Source organism: Haliaeetus albicilla, chromosome 1, assembly GCF_947461875.1.
Source record: "Haliaeetus albicilla chromosome 1, bHalAlb1.1, whole genome shotgun sequence".
Classification (NCBI taxonomy): Eukaryota; Metazoa; Chordata; class Aves; order Accipitriformes; family Accipitridae; genus Haliaeetus; species Haliaeetus albicilla.
In genome coordinates this window covers 17,196,800-17,217,851 of record NC_091483.1, presented here as the reverse complement: position 1 = coordinate 17,217,851, position 21,052 = coordinate 17,196,800, and the positions used below count along the sequence as shown (strand labels likewise).

The window sequence follows — 21,052 nt, the reverse complement described above, 5'->3', positions numbered from 1 at the left end:
AATTCTCCAATCCAAAATCTCTGTATGTGTGTTTTGTTTTACTTTTCTTTTTCCTGTTTGTTTCCCTTTTGTCTCCAACCTTGTCTAAAATATTCAGTTCTTTTCCAGGTCATTTCCTTTTCTCTGTTTAATGCTGTGGCTCCTTTTCTCCCTCCCCTTTTCATTTTCTGCTGCTCATGCATGTGCTGTCAACTTTAGTATATTGTGCTCTTCAGTTGCTCTCTCTCCTCTGTTTTCTTCTCCTCCCTCTTCTCCCATTCTTCCTATTTATTCCAACTTGCCTTTTTTTTTTTTTTTTCCCCTCTCCCTCCTGCTACTTATCCATACAGATTCACAGTATTTAAGGACAAGGGATCATTACATCATGAAGTATACATATATACAATTAAATATTTTGCACTCCTATCTAGTTATAACTTGCTTAAAGCATTTCTTTCAGAAGGACATCCTGTCTTGATCTGAGAATATTAAGAACAGGACACCTTCGCCTTTCCCGGGTGGTTTCTTCTTGTAGTTAATCACCCTCCTTGTTAAAATGTGTACCTTATTTTAATTTGGAATCTGTCTGGCTGAAACCTTGTTCTATAGGTTCTTATTATATCTTTCTTTGCTAAGCTGAAGACCCCATGGATATCTGATACATCATCTGTATTTCAGTACTTGGATATTATGTTTAAGTGGCTCCTTAAGTATCATTTTTGATAAGCAACAAATTGAGATCTGTAAGGCCACTGAATCATTTTTGATGCTTTTCTATGCCCTCTCCATGATTTCATTGTTCTTTGGTAAAGAATAATTCTAGAAATCTAGTTAGCCTTCCAGTATTGATCTCATTAATGCAGCATGGTTGTGTTTTTTGCTGTGGCTCACATTAGTTTTTGGAACAATTTGGATTAATTTTACCATAGTGGTATCTAATCAGAATTAAAAAAGAAAATGTATTGTAGGCCTTATGAAATGAAATCAAGGAGTATATGAAAATTAAATTATGGGCTATAGCTTGTCTGTGAACTCTTGGTCCCGTATGCTTGCTGTCTTACAGAGTAGGTACTTTTGTTTCCCTGTTTCTTTTGACTGCATTAGAAAATTAGTTGTTGAAATGGCCCACTAGTATAACATATTTCTGTCCTCAAGTATCATCGGCCCTTTATAAGAAGGAAAAGCAATACAGAAAAGATAAGAGACTTTATCAAGGATGTAAGAAGCAGTCACTGTCAAGATTAGTGCCAGAACAGTTCCTAAATGACACTACTACTGTTGCTGATATCAATCTATTCCTCTTTGTTGTGAAAGATCACAGCTGTTCTTCATTTTAAAGATAGCCAGCAGTATGTATGTTGATTGCAAAGCTCTTAATAAAATAAAGCTCTTGGAGCTTTGTTTTAGTGGTAAAATCTTGACTTACTTAATACACTTACTGGAGGTTAGGCCAAATGAAAGTACCTACCTACCCTGAGATTACTGTTCTATACAATTTGGTATGCAGAGGCAAGAAGAGGGTGTATACATATTAATGAGATCCATATCTTCACTCTTCTTCTTAAAACCATTTCTTCATCAAAATCATTATGCCTGAGACATATGTAAGAGTAAAAGCTCAGGAAGGGAAATATCCTTCCTCTTAGTCACAGTCAGACACTGTTTAGAGAAAGAGTCAGACTACCCTCACCATCATGACCTAGCATTTAAAAATGCCTGAGAAGCATCTGAAACAAATGTGAGCTTCCTCTGAAGGGTGAATGGCTGGTTTGGTGTTTTCTGTCAGCCTCTTAAAACCCTCTCCACCTGTGAGTGGACATTGTTCCCCTTGGGCATGCACAGTTAAACCTTAAGACACTGCCAGTGCAAGTCGCTTTTGTGTGAGGGGTAGTAGTAATGACTGGAGTTTCACCGTAGGGTGTAGTTAGCACAGAAAACAGTCCTTGTAGGAAAAAAAAATATCTTGTTCTAAATTAGGCTGTAGTCTGCAAGAAGGACAGGAGTCAACAATTATCAAAGCTATGGAGCTTTGAATTCATTATACCAATTGACTCTATCTTTTTCAACCTCGTAGAAAGGAATTCTATATACAGACACCCAAAATAACTATCAATGAGACAGTTTTCAGGAGCTTTTTAAAGAAAAAAATAACTTGCCTGTAGATCAGAAACAGTCCAGCTGTGACAGCACACAATTCCGTATTTACTCATTTTTCATACTAAAAAGCAAACAGTAGGTGATGTGGAATTTTGTATTAATGTGACTATGCTACTTTCAGCACCTGACCTAACTTGTTGAAGGTGCTCTCTGATCCTGATTTTATGTTGATTTAACCTAGATATACTTCATGTTAGCCAATATCAGAATCTGGCTGTACACATCTGTTTTCTAACACACATTCTCTGCAACCATTTACTAGAGTAGCACCAGATGATAGAGAATATGTCCTTGGCAAACTGTGCAAACTGAGGGAGGAAATTAAATAGTCTGAGCCTGATCCCATACAAGACTTTATACTCAAATGGAAACAGCATTTGGTTGTTGTGAGGATTAGCAAATCAGTGCTTGTAAAAATATATATATGCATATATAAAGTGGTAGCTTCAGCTGACTTACTTCCAATTTATGAAAGTGCATGTAACAGTAGGACTAAATCTAGTGAAACTGCATTGGTCAGGACTTACCTAACAAACTGTTTCATATGTGCTTGATATATGATTTATTCCTTAGAGCAGTCCATGGGATTGTATTTTATGCTGGGCAGATATTGTTTGAGAAACAGAATTCTTTTTATAGTTGTCAGACTCAAAAATGGAAATAGAACACTTGCCTATATTACATTTTTTTTTGTTTCTGGCTTCAGCTAATGAGTTACTTATGCAATAAGGAACTGTATTTCAGCTACAGATACTACTAAGTTACCCATCCTTTGCAAACCTTGTACATCAACTTTTTATGTAAAAACAAACCCGGATTAATTTTAAAGTTTCTTTTACCTTTGCATTGCTGTACTAATACCCATAATGTATTTTATTTATCAATATTTACTGTATCAGAATTACTGATATTTTGGATGAGAACATGATCAAGTAAACTCAAGACCAATAAAAATAGCTTTTTCACAAGTCAAGTCTTCATCTGCTATTGCCTTATATGTATGAAGAGAAAAAGCATAAAGAATAATGTTCAAAAGCATCTTAGCTGTTGTTCTATCAAAAAGTTTATGTATCTTCCCAAGCACTTTTAGCAGAGGCATTAATTTCCAAACTATCAATGCAAGTTTCCAACATGTTTTTCAATAAAACTCGATTAGTTATAAAAGTTATCAAAATAAATGCTGTAATTATGGTCCATAGGCAGTGAGTTGAAAAAATTGTTTTTAAGACTAAAGATTATGATCCTGTTCAAATACAAGACAAACATGAAGTCATATGAAAGAAAGAAGTCTGAATACTGAGTCAAATCCTGATAAATTATTGTTTGGTAAAGGAAATTGAAAGAATGCTTTATTAGAGCTTTTAAATACCTTTAAAAAAACCTCTAAATTTAATTAGTCCAATGGCTTCATATTATACTTTGAGCCACAGATGTGGTGCTTTGTTATAGTCAGGATATCAAAAACCAGAATGTAAGTTACATCTATACTGTGGTCTGCCTGCTAAGAAGACCATACTGAGTCCTCCCAGTTTTAGGAAAACTGCAAGGGCAAGAACAGTGTCTATCAAAAGAGTAAAACATACTGTACCTGTCCACACTAAGGGCACAGAGGTTAAGGACTGTGATTCCCACTGATGCCTTCTGTATAAAGGGAAGGAATTTGCAAAGAAATTGTCCAAATTCAGAATCTCCAAAAGGCCACTTCTGAGCAAGGAGCTAAAGAGAAGATATGAAATAATCAGAATATTTAAACAGTAACTTACCAATTATGTAACAATTGTAATTATTTCTTGTCTTAGACACAGCCATTGTAACCTTGAATTCTCCATACCTCAAGAATATCCTTAGTACTGAGTGAACCTGGGAAGTAACTGCTGCTATAGAAGCACAGGGGGTGAAAGTTTGAACTCAGGTGTCGACCTTGTACTGTTGTAATAGCAACTTGCATTGTTAAAAGAGTTTTTATTATTGTGCTTCGGCCACCAGTACTGAGTAATGAAAATCTAACTCAGCCCTGTCGTAAATGGTTGCAATTACCATGTCCCAGAACCAAGCAGTCAAAGCGTAACTCGCAGTTCTTAATGAAGTACCTCAGAGCCAAATTCTCATGCTGCACGCAAGTAGATTCTTGTCATTGTAAATGTACCACTATGTAACTCATGACAGTATTCACTGCCAGATTCTTAAGCGTGTGGAGAAAATATTGTACATACATAATTTGTTCCATATTATGTTTTAAAGGATTAACATCTTACATACATGTGGGCTGTACTACAAGGCAAAAGAAAAGCACCCATTTGGAAAGATGTGAATGAGTGGCTGGGGTTTAGATTAGTATTTCCAAGGAGGCATTTATATAACAAATATGAATACATTGATTCATGTGAATAGTTGTGAATAATTAGCATGTAAACAGTAATCTTTCTAGCTGTAACTGTTAAAGCATTGAACAAGTATACATACAAAATACAGGCTATTATTCAGGATAGTCAAATCTACAAGTGACTGCAGAATCACAGAAGATCTCCCTTTACTGGGTGCCTGGCAGTAAAATGGCAGATTACATTAAATGTAGGTAAATGCAATAAGTGAAAAATTATGAAGTCCATACAAACTACTGAGCTCTAACTTAGCTGATTCCATTCAAGAAAGGAATCTTACAGTTGCCACGAATAGCTCTTTTGAAAAATGAAGTCACTAAACCTTCTCCAGAAGGGGAGGTGTCACTCTTGCGCTACCGTTTTTTTAATCTTCTTCCCTAAGCCTCTGCTACTGAGCCTTTGCCAGGGGTAGGATACTTAATAAGAGGTAAGACGAGTTCTTTGTGTGATGTAGACCAGCAGTTCTTATGCTCTTACCAACTTCTGTTAAAGTGGTTGTGTAACAGAGAACATTAGATTTGAAATGAAAATATCAAGTGTTTGAGCCAGATGTGTAACTTTGTCAACATCCTAGTTGATGTTGTATCCACTATATAGACAGGGGGCATATTTTCAAAGGCAGTAATAATAATTGTCTTACTGGATAATTAACTAATTATTACTACTGTGCAGTCATTGGATTTATATTAAGCCTTACTGAACAAAGGCTAGAACACAGAATATTTTGATGGTACCATCTAAATTTGGAGATGTTTTTATTTGCTTCAGAGGAAGACAGCAAATTATACACTATGAAGTAACAATTATAAGCCAAACACAAGCTTCTGAAAGCTTCTAAAACCTAATTTTGCTGAATTTTTGAAGATAGTCAGATCCAGACCTGGGACTGTTTTATGGAACTAAAATAGATTTAAACTTCACAACAGTTTTATTTTCAAGTGCATGAGATGGAGCTAAACTGTAAACAAGCGTTTCCAATAAATACAGTATAGGTGATATGCCACTGTCTAGCTGCCCCTGGGCAAGAGCGCAAAATGGAAAAGGGAGAACACAGAACCATACTTTCATCTGCACAAACGTGCAAGGACTGACGCCATTGCATTCTGCACACAAACATTAGTTGTGTTCTTTCCACAATAAACACAACCTATGAATCATATATTTTTAACATTTTTACAGTTAAAACTGAACAAAGATGATACTGTTTGGAACATGATTAAATCAATAGAAATTTGAATTGTTGTTTTCAGAGTCTACTTTCTTGCAGACCTGTTCTGCCAGGCCATCTTTATACTTGGGCAGACTTCTTTGCTTACAGTCACTTCATATTTTGAGAGTTATCTTTGCAACCACAAGGACTAGAAAATTTTTTCAGCAGATGCTTAGGCTCTGGAAAACACTCATCTAATAAGAGTGGGTGGATTCTGTCTGCAGAATTAGAAAAAAAAAATTGGTTGTAGCTCAGGACTGCAGTATTCAAAGTAAACATTTTATTTCTATTTAAATTACTGTTAAATTGAAACATACTAATAATCACTACCTTTAACAATATAAATGTTAACTATGAGGAGTTAAAATTCACATCTCTCTTCATCTCAGTTAAGGTAGGAGTTACCTTTCTGTTTTTTCACAGCATGAGTTTTTCAGAGCACTTTGCTATGGAGTACAGGATGTTTATCACTGAATGCCAGATTTGTAGGAATTCATCTTCTCTTTATAGTCAGTCCTGATCTGGCTTTTTCACATCCCCTCTTTTTTGCAGCCATTCATCACAATGCTAAATTACTTGTGCTTTTTTCTCCCCAAATAATACCTCAAAAATGCTGGAAGCAGCTAGGTACTACACGCTGCCTATGTCTCTCTAGGACCACATTCATATTGTCATTTGATTACTTTTATTTCAAGACAGATTTTAGCAATTCATAACTTTCCGCAAACTGGGTTGGCTAATACTATGAAGCAAACTTATGTGTATGACTGCTCATTAAATAGGAAAGGGGTTATCTGTTAGGCATTGTATTTTTTACTGGATTATTTTTTCTCTTCAGCTGATTATTAAAATGAGATTTCTCAACATAAGCTATAGGATCAGTCCAAGTTTGTCTACTTCCTGTATGTTGCTGTGTTTTCTGGCATATTGAGAACTCTTGCCTTCTTCAAGGAAGCCGAGTATCTTATTTACCATCAAGACCACAGCAGAGAAAATGTGAGCACCTTTGCGGTGGTATTCCAGTTTAGGACAATCATATTTAGTGAAAGCAAATCCCCCTTGTGCCAGAAGGCCAGGGAGTGGATCACTAGGGTTGGTGATTTAACTATTGTTAGTACCTTCAGTAACAAAGATAATGAGATTATACCTGCAAGCTGCTGATTAGTTCCTCTGATTTTGTCTGTATTTATGGACTTAATTAAATACATTGAAAGTTCCAGCAGAATTATTTCCTAGGTAATTTGCAACATTGTAACAAATGTTCGCATGGCCTATTTTTGCCTCTTGCCTAGAACTCTTGCATGAGGCTTTAGTTTATGTAGGGGCTGCAGAAAAAATGTTGGAAGAAGAAGGGGCAATCTGAATCCGTGGTAATTCTCCAATCAGTTGTAGTCACATGGAATTTCAGCTCCAGACTCTTGTCTGGGTTTGGGTAAAATCAAAATAGTTTTCAGGAACCACTGTCTGAAGGCTAAATTATAAATGGCACTGCCAGGGAAAAGAGGTCCTACCAGACTTTTGTCAACTCCCTGTGCCAACCAGAGCCCCAAAACTGATTTACCATTATTGATCACACTTTAAAAGGCAATCAAAAGATAGACACCTATTAATTTATGTGCACTGACTGTGGCTGTAGTGTACACCCAGCAATAGAAACGAACAAGCACTTTGTAGTGACTGTGAAACTCTGTTACTACAAGGCAAATATTAGCTTCAAAAAGAAGAGCGTTGTACTTGAAAAAGGTTCACTAACTCATTACTCCTCAGAAGGAAGCTTTATCATGGTTCCAGCATGTACACATCTTCCCCACACCCCAGGAAGCTCTCTTTTTATAAGATTAAAAGTATTTTATTCCTTTTGTTTCTTACACTTTTCCACTAATTGAAATAACATCAGTACCAAATCATTAGACATTCTTTTAAAGTTAATTTTAATCAAAATCACTAGGATCAGAATTAAGTTACTTGATTTTTAAGATTAACTTTGCAATCATTTCTGTGGGTATACTCAATTATCGTTCCGCATCAGCTATGCATTCATTAGTTCCCCTTGGATCAGGTGCCAGTTTTTTCTTCTGTAGATATTTTTAGTTGGCAAATCTGATCCTGTCTTTGGTTTTACTAATTTTACATCAAAACAAGTGCATTGCCCTCTGTTCTGCCCTAGCAGGGTACAGAAACTTCGGAGGGAAATAACACATTTATTTTGTATAAAAAAATGGGCCCAGGAAATTAATTGTATTCATCCTGATTTACTTAGGGATGATATAAGAACTGGGACTACTGGGTCTGCTCTTCCAGTGCTTTTGTATGTTTTAATATCCAAACAAAATGAATATAAAATTTTAGCAGATTACATTTTCTTTCAAGGCACAAGGATAGGAGGAATCAGGCTGATTATCCCAACTTGTATCCCAGTTCTCTCTGAGTTGGTCAAATGGATTGTGCTTTTGCAAACCCAGTTACAAAATCTCTGAGGTTTCAAAATAAGACATGCAGCAAAGGAAATGTGCTTTTCCCCTTGTGCAGTTTGAAATTTAGGAGTATTTCATACAGTTCAACTGTGGTGCAATTCCTGAGCGAGAAAAGAGTGTCGTCAACAGCATATTTTTACGCTGAAATCAGAAACCAAGATTTCAAGGTTCTGCTGTCGCTCTTAAAAAACCTCAGCAAAGTGACCAGACAGCCACAGCTTCCCTGATCATCCCCCCTTCTCTGCTGCTTTATATGGCCTCTCTGCCCTGACGCTGCAGCTTGAAACAAACAAAACAGCAGCACTGAGAACATTCCTTTGCAATGATTTTTAAATGTCCCTCCGTTGATTTTATTCTAGTGCTGTTGCTATTTTCTAAGCCCCATTAGTATACTAGCTGATGTACAAAACATAAAGTCTTACTGTGCATCCCAAACAATTTATATATAGTCTAAAAGTGAGAATGTTATAATCCAGCCACATGAGTATTCACCAGTACATACGCGTGTGCATCCACAGTCTTTATCTAATACTGGGCTGATACTGTGTGTTTACAGGCAGATGATGACCCTGGAGCTCAGCCCAAAATAGAGGGACTGGGTTAGGTGCTGGATGTGAACCAGCTCTGAGCTGCTCTATAAAAACTGCTTTGGTTCAACAACTACATGTCAAGAGGTCCTCTCTCTCTGCCACATGGCACTGAGGATGAAAGCAAAGGTTTCATACCTGCCCCTTCCTGCTCTCATCTAATCCTAGTGCTCTAGAGCCTTCCTCTTCCTATATCCACTTGGGACCATTGTTGTGCTGGCAGACAAGATCTGTTTCCCAGAAACTGAACAGTGTTTCGTACAGATAGAGCTTGCCCCTCATGCCACCCCCATGCAGGATACTCTCCTGAGTTTCATGACATTTAAGTGTTCAATGATACTGATGGAACAGCTCTGGCACAACCCTGGCTGTCAGAGTTTCTGCTCTGTCTACAGCAGGACAAACAGAAATACCTTCTGTATTCCATGACTTCTGTTACATTTGTGCAGTAATGGAGAAAGGGACCAAACAAGCAAGATAATGTCTAGTTGTATGTGATAAGCATCTCCTAACTGTGCAGTAGGAGTTACAAAACCAGTGTATTCCAGGGTGATTTCCTTTCCTTGCAACATAGCCCAGAATGAAAGACAAGAGAAATTCTTCTGGTTTTGTCAGATCAGCACATTTGGGGTATTTTTTTCCTTGTTTTTTAAGGCTAGTTTCCTCTAGGAGACATTGAGCTTTCTTGGCAAAACTCCTTCTTAAATTGTGTTCTACAATTATGTATGCCCTCGTCTGCTTCAAGGCATGGGCCAAGTATGGTAGCTGGTGTTTTGGTTGGAATCCAGGTGAAATCTGACTGAACATGGAAGCGTCTAAGGTCTATACCACTGAGCTGACTGCATTAAGTGAGAAAAGATGATGATTCTGACTGAAGTGTTCCTCCTGGCTCTGATCTGCAAAGCTAGTTAGTTAGGAAGAAGGGTGGATTGAGTCTCCTGCTTGTGGTATTTTGTTGTGGTATTTTGATTCAGTGACTCAACTGGGACCCTTCTGTCCCCATGAAACTTCATAGGACAAGAATTCACTGCATGTTCTCAAGACTTTCTCTTCTTCCTACAACCCATATATCCAAGAAAGAATTGCATTGCAGGACAATCCTCATCCATTTCTTGCTTGGGACCCACAGACTGTTGCTCATCCCAAATATGTAAGCCAGCTGTGCTCCACCACTTTGCTGGAAAGAGGGAGAGCTGTAAGGGTGAAGGAGAGAGAACACAGTCTGTCTCTAGGTATTCCTTCCCTTTCTGCTGCTGGAGTGAAAAGCCTTAACTTTGGGAAGGACAGTGAGCAGAGGAAAAGTAGAGGAAAACAAAGAGCAAGACTACCCTTTATAACGCAGGGCACAAGACCAATATTGAGTATATCACGGTGACATGATAGTTTGGGCTTCTGCTAACTCTGGTATCACTTGGGTTTTTCCTTATACTTATATTCCTGGTACTGCCATGGTAGAGAATGTACACTGCATCTCTTCAGCTGTTCCTTGCAGGAAATACATTCCTAATTTTGCTACAACCAAAGACCGTCATCTTTCCACTTTGGGTGGGTAAAAGACTGACTGTGTTTTCTTCTGGAAAGAAGAAAGGTTATGTGGGGACACATGAGAACCATCAAAGACATTTTTTCCTCTGAATTGCCCTACCACAGCTTTTTCTGCTACTTTGCTCATCTTTCTCCATCTGAGTAAAGGTGGAGATAGCAGAGGGTCTCATGCCATTTCATGAATGCCTACAGTCTTTTTCTCCTGCTTAGGCAGCTATGGAAGGGCGTGTATAGTTTTTCCACAAGATAAAATAGATTATACTTCAAGAGATCCTGAAAGGTAAGAAAACAAATGCCCTGTTTTGAAGCAGAACATTCTGTCTCAACTAACTGGTAAAAAAAGTAAATCCTATTTACGTTCTTGTTAAAATGTTTATATTTATTACAAAAATCTACTTAGTGGTAAAGCATTCCTAACAACTCTAGACATCTCTGCTGTGGTATTTTTGCTGTTTACAAAGTAGGATTAGTTTCTTTTTTGTTGTTCCATGGTGTTGGCTAACTTCCCATCCTTTTAGGTAGACTGTTTCTCAAGCTGTGCTGCTCTTCCTCAGGGAAATGAGCTGCAAGGTGTGCTTATGTGCATGGTGATTTGTTGAAAAGAATTTTTTCAATCCCTGGGCAGAATACTGCTTTTGTTATTCTTCCAGCTGTGTTGTCCTTTGTGTGTTACTAAAGAGAGTGACAGGATTGCTAAGAAATTACTGCAGAACTTGTAAACCCTGGATATGCATAATCCAAACAATTCCTTGTTATCTGTAGAGTTCAGCTGATTGAAAAATAAAGAGAGCGAACATACTAAAATATTCTGTTAAACCTAGAGTCTCTAGGTACTGTACAGTATTACAAATCCACAGAACAGCAAGGCAGGCATCAGATGTGAAACTGAAGATGAGGGAGGGGCTGCCTGTGCATTGAACATATATCCCACCCCTCCAAAGTCCAGCCATTAGTTTAAGGCAGAGTGGATCTTGAACTAAGACCTAGGATATAAAATCTCTTCCTTAACTCCTATCTTGATATGCACATTAAACACTTTCTGCTAGGAAGTTGTGATCTGTAAATGGAGAGAACAGATTCCTGACGGACTTCCCTTCCCTGTTCCATTTTGGGTAACTTCTGCCTTCAGGACCCAGCGATCAATTCCTGTGCTACCTCTAGATTTCTTTTATGTATGATCACTACATGGAGCCATACACCCAAATAATAGGTCATGTTCTGAGCAAGTTATATGGATTTCTGCATCACACTGGGCTACCAGTGTGTTGCTTCTTGGAGTCACTAATAAGAATTCAGTGAAAGCCAGAATGCAGTTGTTAAACTAGTGGCCTCAGACTTTCCTACTGGTGTTGGTACTTCATTGAGAAATATACACTGCACATACATCAAATTTTGCTTTTAAAGGGCAGGGGTGTCTCTTTTCTAAGTAGACTTAACTTATGTGTGCTATGGGCTTGGCTTTACACTCCTTTGGCACAAAACTATAACTACTGTGGATGTCACTTGCTCTATTAGTTTACAGGATCAGTCCCAGTGTGTTTAATTATCACCCCTGCTTATGTATAATATTAATTCCATCAGTAAAGGTAATCAGATATGCCAAATAATTTGTGATTAAGAAGGGATTGGTCTAACACTTATGTATTTGCTCTGATGTTGAAAAATGTCCATGACTAGAAATACCTCAGCTAAGTCTTCCTTTACTGAAGACAAAATGGCTGAAGATGTTTGCTTACTGCCAGCTACCTTTTATATTTAGATTCTTAATGTTCCAGGTGGACTACTCAGATATAGATGCTGTTGCAACTAAGGTAAGCGTGAACACCAATTTACTAAAAAAAAGTTTAGTTTATTAAAGAAAACATCATCTTCTTAAGCTGTTTGAGCAGTGAACACTCTTGCTTGTTTTCTGGGTAGATGTCTTTCATTTTATACCAGTAAAATAATTAGGAAAAAGTTTTGTTATTCACATTTAAAGAAACAGGTTAAAAGCTGGCTCATTTGCTTCATCTACTTTTTTATAAACTAACGGTTTAAGGAGTTAAGCATATTAAGATGTAAGGCAATATAATTTATGTCAATCCTATGTAGGTCAGTTTTCGATAAATAAAACTCATTTAAACATTTTTATCTAAAATGCATAAAAATGGAAACAGAGAGAGCTCAGAACTTCACAATCACACAGTTAAAACTGAATTTTGCCATTCTAAAGGTGAGAGTCTTGCCCTAGAGTGTTTCTAGCTCCCTGAGCTCAGAAAAGATCTATGGACAGCTTTTTTTGTGGAAAGCACCTGTTGTTCTTGCTGTTGCTCTGCTAAACTTTAGTCAGGGACAGCAGCAGCAGCCATGAGGACTTTCCAGAGCTTGAGCACAGCCAAGGCAATAGCGGTGCTATGGATATTCTGCTGCTGCCTGTGTATAGACTCAGAAAACTGTCTAGTTTCTTTATAGAAAGCAGTCCTCTAAAGAAGTTTTCATATATTGCATCCAAACTTAGATTGTTTGCTACAAATACACATGGCAGTGATGGGTAATGCAGGTGATGCAGCAACTTTCAGCTACATGTGCTATGCCATCTGATGCTAGAAAAGGAGGTATGAAACCCGTCTCTTCTTCGGTGCCTTAACCCTACCTCTACAGCAGCAGAAAACATGAAAGTTGTATTTCCCAATCTTCTTTTCACTACAAAGAAGTCATTCTTACTGATTTGGAGGCTTTAGGCTTTGACATCTTGAATGTCTTGAGATAGGTGTTTTGGGTAAAGAGGAAACTATTTGGGCCCAGGTGCTGCAAACATGATTGAAAAGGAAATTGTCTTAGTTCGGTCTCTTAAGGCTGGATTTATAACTGACACCCTTCCTGTAAAACTCAATTTGTTACAATTTTTAATATTGATTTGATACTATGAGTGGATATACTAGCAGTAATTAAGTGTAATGGGGCTTTAATACATACAGAATATCTTCAAAGGAGGCTAGTGAATATTACTCACATCTCAATCCATTTAACAAATTGCTAAGGGGAATCTACTATATAGTTACAGTAATTGGAGAAAGTAAGGGGGAATTTTTGAACCTACTGTACTGTGAAGAAAGGATAAAAATGTCAAACACCTGTGACCATATCTTTAGCTGACATAAATTACATAATTTCTTCCCCCCCCCCCCCCGGCATCACATCTTTTTTAATTGTGTAAATGCATAACAGAATGATGGACTCAATTCTCCTGGGACCTTACATTTTCAATTACTATACTCTTACAGCTGCTTCTTTCTAATGATTTGTACAATGGATTTGAATATCAGTAACATTACCTACTTCTCTTTTGAAAGTATTTTCAAAATAGTTAAGGCTACCTTATGTTTCAGGAAAGTGATTATACCCATTTCTGATATTACATTATAATTACATAGAATTACCCATTTTTTTCTATACAGTGTGGCCATCCTAATACTGTACTATTGGTTATTTTAATATGCAGATGAATGCTTGTTTACTCTAATTCTGATTTCAGAGCTGTTTTGTCCTCCTAAAAATGAAGATCTGACCTATAAGGTATTAAGTGTTCGACACCATTTGTTTTTATAGGGTACTAATACATGATTCAACATGAGGCTAACTCTGAAGCTAAAAGAATCTTTAAAATAAAGTTCAGAACTACTTCAAAATTTAAACTTTAAAACAAAAAAAAAACCATGCTAATTTTCTTCCTTGAAAGACTATCACTTCCACTTTCAAGCTGTGATATTTCCAGTGGCCACCCTGATACTGTCACTCAACAAGAGGAGCTAAACGGTGCCACAGATTTTAGGATCCCTAGTGATACAAACAGGAATGCCATTTAACAAACGTTAAAATCAGGTCCTAAAGTAAGCAGACATATTACTGAATGGTTTATATGAAAAATGGACTAAAAATAATAATAGTATTTCTTATCAGAAGCACTAGAACTCACTTATAAATGCTATAAATGCTTCCCTGTATGCAGAATACATGCAGCTAACCTTACATGACAAGATGGTTGTATATGGTAATTTTTAAGTAATTTATTCTGGAGGTTCAAGCACTCAAAAAATTACTAAATGCTAGAATTATACTTGTAAATGCGATTTTAATTCTGCCTTCTTACATGTGGGAATTAACTTTCATTGATGTCAATGGGCTGCAGTTTCATTCACAGCCTTTATTTATCAAATACTTCTCTGCAGTACAGAAATAAATTTTCATATAGGCTAAGGTAATTTCATTTGTACAGAGGTATTCAGGACCACAGTTCAGCTCATCGTATAAGATATAGCAAGGCAAGTGAACCTACAGAATGCCAAAGAAGTGTCAGAAAATTAATAGAAAAAACGCATTGCAAAGTAATAAAGGGAATGTAAAAAATATTGTTTGTTATTTTTAACTAAACTTCTAAAGAATTTTCAAAAGACCATCTAAAGGCAATTCTGAAAGGCAAAATTAACTCCAGATTTCCATTCTTCTTTGTGAAGAAGCAGCAGAACTCTTGAAAGGTTAGAAAAAATGTGTAATAAAAATACCTGTTCTTTCCCAAACTCAGGTCTGAAAAAAACACATGCCATTTTTCTTTAACATTTCTATCAGAAATACCACGAGAAGTAAGAACACTGCCTTAGCAATTATCCATAAAGACATCAGGATAATTTAGCAGGGAGGCAACTGTAATGCATCATGGGAGATGCAGTCCAGGCTACAAGTCCTGTTTGCTAAAAATAATGAAAACATGCAGAACCCCAAATCCATGTCCCATTAGGCATCCACACAGCTGTGGAAGACAGGTGAATCTCAAATCAGACAGAGGCTAATCTTTCTCATCAGTTTGTTAATCCAAAATACTCTACAGATAACTGCTATTTTATCAACAAGTTGATAATTTAATTTTCCAGGTGGAATATTTAAAAGTGGAAATTAGTATTTCCATTAAATCACATGCATTATTATTAACAGTCTTTATCCTAGTTTCAAATTCATATTCTATTAAAACCAGATAAAGTTAAAAGACTTATCTGTAATTTATACTGCTGGAAGATCAGAACCAGGTACCGCATTCTACCATAGATAATATGCCTCTGTACAAATGTAATGTATGCACATATACATATTTTTAATCCATTAATGAATTCAAATTTTTATGATCTTGTCCTATCAATACCTGCCTTATAACGGAGCTCAATAGTTATGATGTCAAAGGTTCTATAGATACAAACCACATCTTTTTGATTCACTGTCTCTTTAATTTTAAAATCCAGTTTGAAACCATAGGACACTAGTTATTATAAAGTTATGGATTAAAATGTTTTGTTTAAAACACATGTAAATAAAACTAAAGTCTCTAGAATCTTTAAGGGCCAAAATTATGAGGAATGGGTTTTTTTCATTATATTACTTAGTGTTTTATTTACTGACAGAAACACGTTAATTTTTTACTGAGAAAAGAAAGAAAAATTATAATACCCTATCAGCTATGCACCTGTATACAATCCATAAAGATGTAGACAGAAGCTTACAAAATTCTTTGATGATTTTCTAAGATAAGTTAATATCAGCAAGATATATTAAAAAAGAACTCAGTTCTGTTCATTCAAGCCTGTCCTGGAATCGTGCAAGTTACATTAGTAAACACATATTACATCAGAAAAAGCACTGCTTTATGGCTTTGTTTAATTAAAATGGAAAATAAAAAAGTGGGGCAGGATAACTTTATGCCAGATTAAAGAATTGCTGAGGATACTTTCTATACTTTGAGAATTGCAGATGAAACTAACATTTCAAAAATGTTCTGTGATATAATTAATTTTACTAACTCTGGAATAATTTTGAGAATCTGCTATTAATTAATATTAAATTAAAACCTTAACCCTCAACTTAATTGACGTAATCTCTCTCCGCAAAGTCATAACATGAAGCCTGCAGATCACAGAGAGTATTTTCTGTAAAAACATAAAGTAAGGATAGGATATTCCAAAAATAGCAACTAGTCCAATGCTGTAAGTCCATCAAGGAGGAGAACACTTTATAAAAAGTCTTCCCTCATAAATTCTTTTGCTAGCTATAGTAGCTGTAATAAATGAAGGGTTCCTGTAAAATGCCCAAGGCCACGCTTTGGTTAAGAGCTAACCAAATGATAACCTATAGCATCTTTGAAAGGAGATGCACTTTTTCTTTATGGAGATGAGACCTGAGAGCAAGGGTTTTGTTGTAGGACAAAAAGGAGTTGCATTTTATCTTAAGCAGACTATTCATTGAAAAAAGAGCACTACTTAGACAAAGGAGTAACCGTAGAGAACAGACAGCATACTTGTAAGGAAACTGCAATTAGAATGTATTGTTGTTGCCTCCTACCTTGTACACAATGATAGGAATATCAATGACAATATAGATAAGGTCTCCTAGTGCCAGACTGGCTATCAGTGCATTTGGGCCATTCCTCATACACTTGTTCTGGTAAATGATCCTCAGCAGAGTTGCATTCCCAACCATTCCAACGATGAAAATAGCACAAGATACCACCGTGTTAATGTATTTAAAAGTTTCAGCAATCTTAGTCTGCTGGGAGCATTTGACAGTTTGGTTGGACACCAGGGGCTGTCTGGTGGTGAGGAGTATGCTGGATTCGATCCCTGAGAAAGTGGAAAAGTAGTTTCCCAAGTCACTCCGATTGGCAGCATATCTGTCAGAGCTGTCACTGAGGACAAATCCTGCAATCATCAGCAGCAAGCAAACTCTTAAACACGAGGCTTCCATCCTGAAGTCCCCAAAGAGGAAATTCAGTGAGACAGGGGTTTTTCAGTATTTCAGTGAGATAATTCTCAATTCTTCACCTGCAGGGAGAAACAGTAAGCAAAAACAAAAAAGAAGAAAGAAACACAGAATCAATATGACAGGTAGACTAACACACCCCGTTTCTCACTTAGGAAGGGTATTTGAATGTACTGTCTCTACAGCACATATGTATAAATACCTGTTTAGAATCACTGTGCTACTCTGAAATCTAGATTACCCACATTAACTGTCTGACAAAAGGCAAACACACAAAAAAATTCCATAAGTAATTGATGGCTTATACAAATGACATCCCACAAAACCCTGTTCGTTTGAGACAGAATTTGTGTATGAACAGGAAAAATACCGTAGATTAAGTTCTGTTTTAAAATATAGTCTTGCAAGAAAAGTAAACCAGCAGAGAGAGGCTTTGGAGACTGCTAAATGATATTTTAGCTAAAATAAAAGGTTATTTTTTTTTTCTTTGAAAAAGGTAACAGCACTGCATTAATAATTAAAGGTAGTAAATTTATTAATTTCCTGAATATTTTTTATATATAGCAACAATGAGGATTTATATTATCTTTCTTGGACTTTCTAATTACCTGGATTTCAAATGAAGACTGAAAATACATGTATTTCAAATCAGATTTTGGACCAGATGCAAAGTCCCTCAATATTAGGAGGAAGACTTTATTATAGTCTCAGGGCAGACCTCTGGCCAGGAAAAGCCCTTCAAACTTGATGTGTCGTTTGGTTCCTGAATGGCATTGCAACTCATGTTCAGTACTTATCCACAGTGAAGCCAATTATAAAAATTTAAGCTCTTTTCAAGATCAAAACTACTTAGGTTAGTATTCTAAGCAACAATTCATGACATTTCCAGATAGGAAAGGAAGCACCATAGCATTCTGTCCCAGTATGACTGCCTATGTGTAACCACCAGAGCTGGCTCCCTGCCACAGGAGGTATAGATACTACACCTCCAGTGAAACCAAGGAGGCCATTCAAGTTCATTTCCTTGAAGCCTCAGTTAATTTACGATAAAGATTTCTTTACATGGCTCATATCTGCAAAACAAGACTAAGTGCTCTGCAGTGTTGCCAAAAGAAGAGTAGAAAGTAAAGTATTTATAACTTTCTGATTTCTAGAGACTCACATGAAGGGTTTGGGAGGATCCTTTTAAATAAATTAATCCTAATTTCATTCCCTATGGGGCTATTAAGTCAGAAATTTACCAGAGAAAGAATGTGGGAGACAATTTACTGATAGGACTTCTGGAGGCAGCCACAGTATAAATATTTACTACTATTACCCTCTTCTGTTGTGTGTGGTCTGTAGCAGTGTGTGTGCGCCTATACACAGCAGCAAAGGTAATGTTAACCTGAGTATTCCTCTCTGGCATGTAGAGTGCTATCCCTCACAGACCAGGGATCCACATTTACAGTCTTTTATATTGGTGTATTTGAGACGAGGATCTGACCAACCATGAGCTCCTATGCACTCAATTTTAAAGTTTCATATACTAAATAGTAAATCCTTCTTTATTGAATGCTGGTTATGACTGTATCTCAGGGCAGTTAGCAACAGTTTGCATGATGTAAATGCTTTCGCATTAGGTTTCTAAATCACATCAGAAACAACAGAAGTATTTGACTGTAACTCTTTTCAGGCAAGTATGAGTACTTTTATTACTTACTATGACTATGTTTCCCCAATTTACAAATGGAAAAACTGAATCACTGATTTAAATTACTTTCCCAAGTTCATACTTGCCCAAGTAAATGTGATACAGTTATGAACAGAACCCACAGCCCTATTCTTTAGTGGTTATATTAGTATCCTCCTTATTTAATGATGTTGTCTTGTGAAAAGTTGATATATCTATTATATGAACACGGTGGTAGCATGACAATCAGGCAGCCAGCATGCAAAGCTAGGAACAAAACTGCCAATTACCATCTCTCTCTTCCCTCTCCCAGAAGAAACATTTCATTATGAGGGAAAACTAGAAAAATTCTAATATAATGATTTCAAAGGCTATTTTCTTACGGATTCCGCACAGCCCTTCATTCCTCTGTGTGTATTTTCAAAGTATGTCCATTGTTACAGAATAGAACATGTTTGCTGCCTCATATAAGTAACATACTAGCATCCGTAATAACTTTTCGTAAGAACATAATCTAGTATTCTCCTTCACGTGTAATGTGAATACCTGGAGCGTGGGAGGTGACTGTGTTAATCTGGAGGGCACATGCATGTGCTGCGCCTCTGCCCCTGCAGCACCGCAGAAGGAGCCGCAGATGCGGAGAGCAAAACTCCTAACTCGCCTGGGCTATCACGCCCTAAAAATTCCCATGCCGAGATTCGCAAGGAGGGACCATACTACTGGAAATGACATTGTTCGAAGTATTAAAGACGAGCTAAAACGTTAACAGTGGTTAACCTGCCCAAAAGGCAGCTGAGATGTCAACCGGAGCAAATAAACTTCACCAGGGCTGAAGGCAATACTGCCGACAAGACGAATTTCTCTCGGTCGTCTCCGGCTGCAGCACGGACAGCGAGCGCGCTTTGCTCTTGGGGTGTTTGCCGTGTATTTCTTCCTCTAACACGAAAGAAAACATCCCCTGCTTGTAACACTAGCAAAAGATCAATTCCAACGGGCGCTTGGCAACTCATTAGTCCTACCTCCCCTGCAGCCTACGCAGAGCATCCGACAAGGTCTATGTATTGTTAAACTTTATTTAATAGCCGATATCCCAAGCTGCCTTGTGCCTGTCTCTTGTTCTCTCCCTCCCTCCCTCCCTCTCTCTCCCCCCCACCCGCGCACACAAACACACACACAGGGTGCACCGCCGTCGCCTAATCGTTATCGGGAGCGGTATCGAGAAGTGCTGAAAGTGTCCCGCGGCTGTGGGCCGTGCTCTCCCCGGGAACGGGCAGGGGCTCCGGCCCGGCTCCGCCGGCAGCGGACCGCGCACTCACCCCCGCCGTGCCGCCTCCTCCTCCGCCGGGCTCCGGCTGCGGCTCCGGCTGCGGCTCCGGCTCCGGCTCATGCTGGGGCTGCCGCCGCGGCTGCCGAGAATTGCCTCCGAGTGGCTTTTCCTGGGATAGTCTTACCAGATCCTCCCGCCTGCCTCTGACTGGGTGGGATTGCAAATCTCCACCTCCCCTCAAGCAGTAAAAGAAAGAGACGGACTGCAGAAGTCAGAGCGTCCCCTCTCTTCTGCCCCCTCCCCCAATTAAAACAAACCTCCAGCCCAAACTGAGCCCCTGCCAACGTTAAACACAAAGGCTGCCTCCCGGGCACAGGGGAACACTGAGCTCTTTAACCGTTTCCTCGCCGAAATTGAGCCCAACTACTTTGCTGGACTCGTCTAAGCAGCAGCCTTGGGAATCCACTACTGCAGCTGCCTGCTCATAGCACACAGGGGTCTCGGAAAGGCTGGGTGTCGGATCGAACCAGAGGACATAGGAGCCCTGAGCAGAGCAGGGGAAGAAAAAAACCCCATCTCCTCATGAAATATACAGCTTTTGCTTTGCTTCTTCCCCGGCTTTGGCCAGGATTGTAATATGGTTCCAAGACAATCAGTAAAACTCGATGTGTAAGAGCTTAAGAAATGCTGGATCTGAAAACAGTGACTGCTCCTGCGTGAAAATTTCTGTGGTCCATCCAGGACACACCTTGCTAATAATACCTCTTAGTTTTCAAGACCAAAAATGCATTTACGAAGATAATAAAAGTGTAACATTTTCTGGCATTCCTGTGTTTCCTAATAATGTTCTGTCAAGGGAGCGGTACGTAACAACTTGCACAGAAGAAGTGGGAAGTTCTCTTATAGCTAACCTTTTCTCATGATGAAAAAATACCAGTATCATAGGCAGCAGCTTGTACTGGAAACAGTTTCAAAATCCCTTCATGCTAGCAAGTTCAAG

At 38.0% G+C, this 21,052-nt stretch overlaps 1 protein-coding gene across 2 annotated transcripts in view; it reads right to left on the bottom strand.

Moving 5' to 3' along the window:
- EDNRA (endothelin receptor type A) overlaps positions 1–20,306 on the bottom strand; it is a 34,661-nt gene extending 14,355 nt beyond the window's left edge. Inside the window, exons 1-3 of one of the 2 annotated variants that reach the window (XM_069780369.1) lie at positions 20,102–20,306; positions 16,697–17,175; positions 3,725–3,852 (exon numbers count right to left, since the gene is read on the bottom strand). In XM_069780369.1, coding sequence (XP_069636470.1) covers positions 3,725–3,852; positions 16,697–17,098 — 530 coding nt within the window. In that variant the 5' untranslated portion in view covers positions 17,099–17,175; positions 20,102–20,306. Of the gene's footprint in view, positions 1–3,724; positions 3,853–16,696; positions 17,176–17,721; positions 17,840–20,101 lie in introns of those variants that run through there. The other variant, XM_069780374.1, reaches the window with a different exon arrangement.
- Positions 20,307–21,052: the final 746 nt, after the last annotated feature.